The sequence below is a fragment of the Dipodomys spectabilis genome, unplaced genomic scaffold, assembly GCF_019054845.1.
Source record: "Dipodomys spectabilis isolate Male_0828 unplaced genomic scaffold, ASM1905484v1 ptg000212l, whole genome shotgun sequence".
Lineage (NCBI taxonomy): Eukaryota > Metazoa > Chordata > Mammalia > Rodentia > Heteromyidae > Dipodomys > Dipodomys spectabilis.
The window spans coordinates 1,655,599-1,663,834 of NW_024870889.1; the positions used below are offsets into that span (position 1 = coordinate 1,655,599).

Genomic DNA, 8,236 nt, shown 5'->3' on the forward strand with positions numbered 1-8,236 from the left:
TGGCAGTGCAGCAGGCATTTTGCAGGGGTTTGTTTCCTAGTACCAAGATTTTACTCAAGTTAACCAAACAACTGGGGCTTTTTTTTTTTTTTGGTCGGTCGTGGGGCTTGAACTCTGGACCTGGACGCTGTCCCTCAGCTCAAGGCGAGTGCTACCACTTGAACCACAGCGCTACTTCGTTTTCTGAGTGGTTTATTGGAGATAACAGTCTCACCTGCCCTGGCTGGCTTTGAACCTTGATCCTCAGATCTCAGCCTCCCAAGTAGCTAGGACTATAGGCTTGAGCATCCAGCACCCCCCCAACTGGGGCATTGAAAATAGTCATGTGATCCTTGAGGCTGGAAAAGCAGAGGCAAAGCCGGCTCCTCCTTGCAGGTCTCTGGGGCCTGTCACCCTCTCCCCATCCTCGAATGAATGCTGTTGCAGCCTCTCCTCAGGGCGCATACCGGGTCCTGATTGATGTATTGGCATGGGTGTAAGGTGGGGCAAAACTAGGCAGCACGCTCTTTGGTTGGTTCCTCTTGGGCTGTTTTCGCTCCAATGATCTTGGCATGCAGGAACCCAGGAGCGCAGTCCAGGTGGGGAAGAGTTGATGGAGACCCCCTCCCCCACCAGGCATCCCTATCTTCTTTCCACCTAGATTCCTGGACATGATTCCCCGCCCCCGCCCCCCCAAGCCCTTGCACTCTGGGCTCCCAGCTCTGCATGGCATACCAGGGTTACAGCCCCAGTTGGCCACCCCACCGGGAGAGGGTCAAATGTCACACGGAAGTCCCGCTCCGCCATGTGCAGAGTGGCCTTGTATTCGCATCCTGGGGTGGCACTGGAGCGCTCCCATCTCCTGCCCATCACGCAAGCAAGCGGGGCTGAGAATGCTGCTGGAGGAAAGGCGCTGCCGGGAGGCCCCAGGCCGGCGGTGCAGAGGTTGGCCAGCAGAGGGAGCCAAAGCAAAATAGGCTTAGAAGCAGCGCTGGCTTCCAGCACTGACTTTCTGCCCTTCTTATGTCTCTCCTCAGCCACTCTCCTGCAGGCTCCGTGGACCCCTAGGACAGGACTGACCCATACACACCAGAGTCACCTTCAGATGATACTCTCACTCTGAGAAAAATTGAGACGTCGGGTCTTCGGAAAACAAGCAAAACCACCTCCTCTGTGTCTTCAGCGAAGCTAGGGATTTGGTCAGCCAGGGCTGCAGGGAGGAGTGGGAAGGGTCTAGTCTAGTAGCTGTGGTCTAAAGGCTGCCTTGCCTCTCTTGGCTGAAATGTCACTGCCTGGGTGACAGCATAACTTCTTTCTTTCCTAATGTCTGAAACCAGCATTCAAACTCTGGTCCTGTAGCTTTCACTCATGGGCTAGCGCTGTCCTGAGCCATGCTCCAAGCACCAGGATGACTTCTTGCCATGGAAAGACTGTTTCTCCTCCTCCTCTGGGAAGATTAACTTGAACCCCTGTGAGCACAAAGAGCAGACCCTTAGGGTACTCAGAGAGGCCCTGCTAAGTACCAGCCTGGCTCAGAAACAGAAGGGTTGTCAGCAGCTCACAGACAATTGCTGTCTTCTAAGTACTGTTGACAGAAGAAGTAGGTCCCACCCATGAGAAGTCTGGAAAGCTTTAAAAGTCAAAACACAGTGAAATGAGTCCAAGGCTCATAGTCAAATGACCTTAGAGTCAGTTTTCTGAGCCTCAGTTTTCCTATCACAGGGGTAGGAGTGGGAACTGAATTTCTCCTGCTGATGCTTTAGTGAACTTTTCTCTGGCTGTGACAAACATATCACAGCATTTAAAGACATGTTTTGAGGGGCTGGGAATGTGGTTAGTGGTAGAGTACCTGCCTAGCATACACAGAACCCTGGGTTCAATTCCTCAGCACATAAACAGAAAAAGCCAGAAATGGCGCTGTGGCTCAAGTGGTAGAGTGCTAGCCTTGAGCAAAAAGAAGAGATGGTGTTCAGGCCGAGTGCAAGCCCCATGCACCCATGGCTCATGACTGTAGTCCTTGTTGCGCAGGCTGAAATCCGGAGGCTCAGTTTTTGTCCAGCCTGGGTGGAAGAGCCAGATTATGTCTCCAACATAGCAAGCAAAATGTGAAGCTGGAGATGTGGCTCAAGTAGTAGGGCACCACTCAAGCAAGCAAACTGTGCAAAATGGAAACTGAGTTCAAACCCTGATACTGGCAAACTAAATAAAAAACAACCACCTTTTTTTTTTTTTTTTGTCAGTCATGGGCATGAACTCCGGGCCTGGGCGCTATCCCTCAGCTCTTCAGCTTAAGGCTAATGCTCAACCACTTGAGCTATAGCACCACTTCAGCTTTTTCTGCTTATGTGGTGCTGAGGAATTGAACCCAGGGCTTCAGGCATGCAAGGCAAGCGCTCTACCACTGAGCCACCTTCCCAGCCCCTTTTTTTTTTTTTTTTTTTTTTGAGGGCTGGCATTGTAGCTCAGTGATAAAAGTGCTTGCACGAGCCCCTAGGTTTGATCCCTAGCACCACAAAAAACACTTTGTCTTGGGGTTGAGGGTGTGGCTAAGTTGGTAGAGCACCAGCCAATAAGCAAAAGTATCAAGTAACAAGTTCCAACCCTGGACTTGAACAACAAAAATTACTGTCCTTTTGGGGAGGGCAGTCTTGGGGCTTGCACTTGGCCTGGGTGCTAATCCCTGCTGAGCCTCTTTTGCTCAAGGCTAGCGCTCTACCACTTGAGCCACAGCCCCACTCCTGGCTTTTTCTGAGCAGTTTGTTAGAGAGTAAGTCTCACAGACTTTGCTGACTGGGATGGCAACAAACTGCAATCCTCAGATCTCCTCTTCTGAGTAGTTAGGATTACAGGTGTGAACCTCGGTGCCTTCTATAAGTGATGCGTGTTCACTGTATTTGGGAGATGAAGGGTACAGAAGGAAGCCACCTGTTCCTCACCCACCAGCAGCGGAAGGCTGCGCCAGGGCTTTGCCACGCATCCTGTGTGGGATCCCAGGGAACAAGCTGTTTCGTAACCTGCGTTGGCTTGTCAGCCCGCTCAGCTCCGTCCTCCGTGGTGCTCCACCCTGGGTGTTGCTTGCTTCTAGCCCCTGCCGAGGGCTCAGCTTCACCAGCTATTTCTTGTGGGCTGTGCTGGCCAGTTCTCCCTAGTTCAATTATCATGTCCCTTAGTTGCTGTAGTGCCACAGTCCTCAGGTGACGTTCTGAATGCTGCTGCTGGCACCAGGTGAGGGGAGTCCTGGTAGCCTGGCCACAGTGCTGAAGCTCCCACTGGGTGCAGGGCTGAGCCACGTGGCTGAAACCTCGTGGGGGTTGCTGCTGGCCAGAAACCCCAGGCTGTAAGTATGGTCCGTCCTGCCAGGCCTCAGGGAGATGGGTGCCCTACTTAGGATCCTGCTTGGACACTGTGTGTTCCCAGCTCTTTGGACCCCCCCAGTCCTGTGCTGTGTCGGGGGGGGGGGCTCCTCGCTCTGTTCACCAGGCACCACTGAAGTCTGGAGTCTAGCAGAGGAAGGGGGGCTGTCTGACAGGGGAAGCCCAGAGCACAGGTCCACGGAGCACCAGGGTGGCCTGGCCCAGGCTGCTCTGCAGGCCTGGCTCAGCACAGGGCAGTGGGGCGGGTGCCTGGCATGAGCCAGGTGACAGCATCCCAAGCTTCTCTACCAAGAAATCTTCCCAGGCCGGCCTGGTGCAGGGGCTTCCCTCACGGCGGCCAGGTGCGTGACTCACTGTGCAGCATTAGGGAGGACCTCTCAAGGCTCTGCCTACCATACACACCCCTCTCTAGATGGAGCCTGGCCACTGAAGCAGGTGTCAGGATACAGCCCTGCAGCGTAGCCCATGTGGACTCAGCCTGCTGGGGCTAGGCTCGAGTCTGGGTTGGGCATGCTTGTGTGTGCAGACAAAAAGGTGCTTAACCACTGGGCGTGGGTGGCTCATGCCTGTCATCCTAGCTACTCAGGAGGCTGAGATCTGAGGTTCACGGTTCAAAGCCAGCCCGGGCAAAGTCCATGAGAGTCTTATCTCTAACTATCAGAAAACCGGAGGTGGTGCTATGGCTCAAGTGGTAGAGCACTCGCCTTGCGCTGAAGAGCTGAGGGACAGCGCCCAGGCCCAGAGTTCAAGACCCATGACTGACAAAAAAAAGTGCTTACCCATGTGTGGAGGGCGGAGATCTGCAGCCTTGAGGCTCTGTGTGGAGACCGCCCTGGCCGGCAGGTGGCAGCACACGCCAGCCCATGGGGGAAGGAGAGGCCTAGCCAGGCAGCCTGCTCCTCCCGACCCTTAAGGGGTTCCAGCACTCCAGAACCTGAGCTTGGAGGGCCGAGGAATGGCGCCCTGGACAGCCTGACCCCCTCTTGCCCACCAAGGAGGTCCAGGAACAGCCCCCTGGGCCCTGGAGGACCTGAGGGGCCTCCAGCGGAGGCCAGGGGGGGAGGCAGCTGGGCCGGAGGGTGGAGGCTGGTTATTTAGGAGATGGAGTAGGTGGTGGCGAAGGGAGGGAGGGAGGGAGAGGAGGCAGGGGAGAGAAGCCTGGATTTGAGGGCTGCCAGGAAGACGGGAGAAGGAACTGGAAAAGTATCAAGTTTCTGCCTCCATCCGCACCACGGGACCGGGGAGAGCGCCAGGCTCCGCCTCCCGCAGCCAAATGTCCTTAGATGCTCATGCAGCCTCGGAGCGCGGCGCCCCCGCCTGACCCTCCTGTCCCGCCTGTCCCGCGCACGCGGGCCCGGCCCGGCGGGGCCTGGCGCCTTCTCCCCGGGCGCGGGGCCACCAGGCCTCGGGACCCCGCGCTCCCTGACAGCTTCCCCAAGAAAGGCGTCGGACACCGGGCAGGCCAGACCCTGGTTTATTTCAGCAACAGCTTAGCCATCCAAAAAATAAACTCTGCCCGGGCGCCGGGCGTCTACGGCAAGGCGGAGGGCTGGGCCGGGGCGGCGGGCGCAGGGGAGTGCGGCGCGCGGCCGGCAATGCGTTAGGGAGCGGAGCGGGAGCGGCCGGCGGCCGGCGGGCGGCCTCACTTCTGCGCCGGCATGAGGTCGTCGAGGGTCTGGCTCTGCTCCAGCCGCTGCTCCATCTCGATGAGCAGCTTCACGCCGTCCACCACCATCTGCACCAGCTCCACCTCCGAGAAGCCCAGGCGGTCGGCGTTGGAGATGTCGAAGACGCCGCCCACGGCGGCCGTGTCCACCCCGCCTGGGGAGCGCGGGCCGGTCAGCACCACGGGGCCGTCCGCGGGCCCCCTGGCGCCCGGCCCCGGGGTCCCCCCTCACCTGTGCCCCGCTTCTGGAGCCGGAGCCGCTTGAGCACCTCGGGGAACTTCTCGTGCTTGCCCAGGTGCGGCAGCTTGACGTGCACGCCCGCGCGCAGCCCGGTGCCCAGGTTGGAGGGGCAGGTGAGGATGTAGCCCAGGTGCGGGTTCCACATGAACTCGTAGTTCCTGGCCTTGAACAGGCTCTCGATCTGGGGGCGGAGGCGCGGTCTTCAGAGGGGGCGCCCGGCCGGCAGCCCCGAGGGAGGGGTGGCTGGGGACCCCGGCCAGGAGCGCGCACGCGGAGCCCCACCTGGGTGAGGCCTGTGCAGAAGCGCGTGAACACCTCCCTCATGTTGCCTCCCTTCTGCATGGAGATGACGCGCAGGTGGTCCTCCTCGTTGATCCACACCAGGAAGGTCTTGTTGTCATTGTGCCTGCGGAGGAGGGGGCGGCAGGCCGCAGCTCCAAAGTGACCTCAGTCCCCCAACGACCTCAGCCCAAGGACCGCGCCCACCCGGCGAGGGGAGGCCCGGAGGGGAGGCGGGGCGGAGCCCACGCGGTCCCGCCGCCAGCGAGGCCGAGCCGCGCAGGCGCCCTGCCCGACGCGCCTGCATCATGGTCATCGGGCTGCGTGGGGGGGGGGGGGACGGGGAGGGGAGGAGAACAGGGAAAACAAGCCGCTCCGGCTCCCGGGAGAGCGGAGACACCGGGAGAGCGGCGCCGGTCTCACGGGAGACTCGGAGACGGCGGCGCCCGCCCCGCCCTCGGCGGCCCGCAAGCACCTGCGCCGCCGCCACGCAGCCCGGACTCAGCTCCCCCGCCCCGCCCCCGCCCGCGCACGGGGAGGGCGGAGGGCTGGAGAGAAGGAAAAAGGGGGGCAAGGAGGACGGAGGGGGGGACGAGGGGGGAGAGGGCGGGGGGGGGAGGACCGGGACGAGGAGGACCGGGCGGCCCGTACCAGATGCCGCGGGCATCGGGCCAGTCGCGGGCCATGCCCGAGGCCAGCAGCAGGGGCGACACCGGCTTGTCGAAGAGGAAGTGGTCGTCGATGAGCTGCTGCTGCTCCGCCTCGGTCATGCTCTTGAGCGAGTAGTAGCGGCCGGCCAGGTCGCCCTCCAGGCTGGACAGGGCTGCGGAGGGGCGCGTTCAGGGCCGCCGCCCGCCCGGCCCCCGCCGCCCGCCCGGCGCCCCCCCATACACACTCCCGCCGGGATCCCCGCGGCCCCGGGCCCCGCCCCGCGGCCCCCGGGGAACCGGATCCCGCGGCGCCAGAGGAGCGCAGCGGTTCGGGCGGCCGGTAAACAGGCCGGGCCCGGGACGGACAACCCGACGGACGGACGGACGGCGCCCCCTACCTTCCACCGCCAGCTTCTCGATGGCGCGGCGCTCCCCGCGGCTGCAGTGCGGGGGGAGGCAGAAGCCGCGGATGCTGCGGCCCGTGCGCACCCGCGAGCTCAGCACGTAATTGGGGTCCAGGTCGTCGCCGCCCTGGGGGCGCAGCGAAGGACGTGAGGTGAGCGCCGAGGGACCCCCGCCCGCGGGGCCCCGCGCCCGGCCCGGGCGTCCCGCACCTGCAGGTTGTCCGGGTTGAGGTCGGTCTTGTGCTCATCGCTGGGCTGGTAGCCGCCGTGCCGGTCCTCGATGATGGGGTCGAAGAGCTCCTTGAACACCTCGTACGACTCCTCGTCGCCCGCCACGCAGCCCACGGTCATGATGAACGGGTGGCCTGGGGGGGAGGCGGTGACGTCACGGCCCGCGCGGGGGGACCGGGCGGGGGGACGGGACGCGCGCGGGGCGCCGCGGGGGCCGGGCCGGGGCAGGGGGCGCGCGCGGCGTCGCGGGGGGACCCGGGGCCCGGCCCGGCCGGGGGCGCGCGTACCCGGGTTGTCCACGCCGGTCTGGATGACGTCGTCCAGCGTGAAGCCGCTGGGCGTGGACTTGGCGCGCAGCTCGGCGTACAGCTCGGGGGTCAGCACCTTCGCCATGTGGTTGTTGTGGCTGCTCAGGTCCGGGAACTCCTCCTCCGCCGCGAAGCGCAGCTTCACCGCGCTGTGGCTGTTGGAGAAGGGCATGGCGGCGGCGGCGGCGGGCTGCGGGGAGGCCGGCCGCGGTCAGCGGGGCGCGGGGCCCGACGGCCCCGGCCGCCCCCGGCCGCGCCCAAGGTCAGCGGGGTCCGCGGCGCGCGGCCGCCCGGGACCTCGGCGGGCCCCGCGCGCTCGGGGCGCTCGCAACGCCGCAGCCCGCGGGCCCGCGACCCCTCCGTGCGGCTGCCCTTGCCCCGCGCCCCCTCCGCGCGGCCGCCCCGCTCCTCCCCGCGCCCGGGCCGCGCTCACCGGGAGGCCGGGCGGAGCGGGGCGCGGAGCTGACAGCAGCTCCGAGCGCGGCGCAGGCGGACGGGGGCCGCTCGGCTCCGGGGCTCTTAAGGAGCGCGTCGCGGGCCTCCCATTGGCCGCTATTTATAGCCCATTCATTCCATTGGCCCGCGCCCAGGGGTGGGGCCTCCGCTTTGTCCCTCGCCCGCAGCCCCAGCCCCCCTCCGCCGACCCCCCCCTCGCCCCGATGACCCCGCGGCGGGGACCACGCCCGCCCGCCCGCCCGGCACTCCGGACCCCGGGCGCCTGGGCCCCCTAGACGCACGTAACCTCCAGGCGGGAAACTGAGGCTGGAAAATCTCCCTGCGGTAACCCAGGCCGGACTCTAGGTCACCCAGAAGCAGGGGTGAAGGGTCTCCCCCGCCGCCGGGGTCCCCCCGCCGGGCGGCCCGGGCCCTGCTCGCCCTCAAGGTGCCCGCAGACACCTCCGGTGTTCCCGATGCTGCAGCGCCAACGGCGCAGCCTGGCTCCGGCCCAGCCCCGCAGCCTCGGGCGCCCTGACCTTGGGCGAGCACCGCGGCTTCCAGGCCCCGAGGCCAGAGCCGAGGCCCGGGAGACGTCTCCCACCTCCACTCCCGGAGGAGATGCTAGCCAGTCTCCAACCCCTGAGGCCTCGCCCTCGGAGGCCGCCT

General features: G+C 64.1%; 1 protein-coding gene across 1 annotated transcript; it reads right to left on the reverse strand.

The window, feature by feature from the left end:
• Positions 1–4,802: 4,802 nt before the first annotated feature.
• On the reverse strand, positions 4,803–7,354 carry Ckb (creatine kinase B). The gene is made up of 7 exons (XM_042696880.1): positions 7,112–7,354; positions 6,804–6,958; positions 6,588–6,720; positions 6,191–6,362; positions 5,543–5,666; positions 5,252–5,441; positions 4,803–5,174 (listed from the first exon to the last, which is right to left on the reverse strand). Exons 1-7 carry the CDS (start codon positions 7,302–7,304, stop codon positions 4,996–4,998), a joined length of 1,146 nt encoding a protein of 381 aa, XP_042552814.1. The 5' UTR covers positions 7,305–7,354; the 3' UTR covers positions 4,803–4,995.
• Between the last annotated feature and the right edge of the window lie 882 nt (positions 7,355–8,236).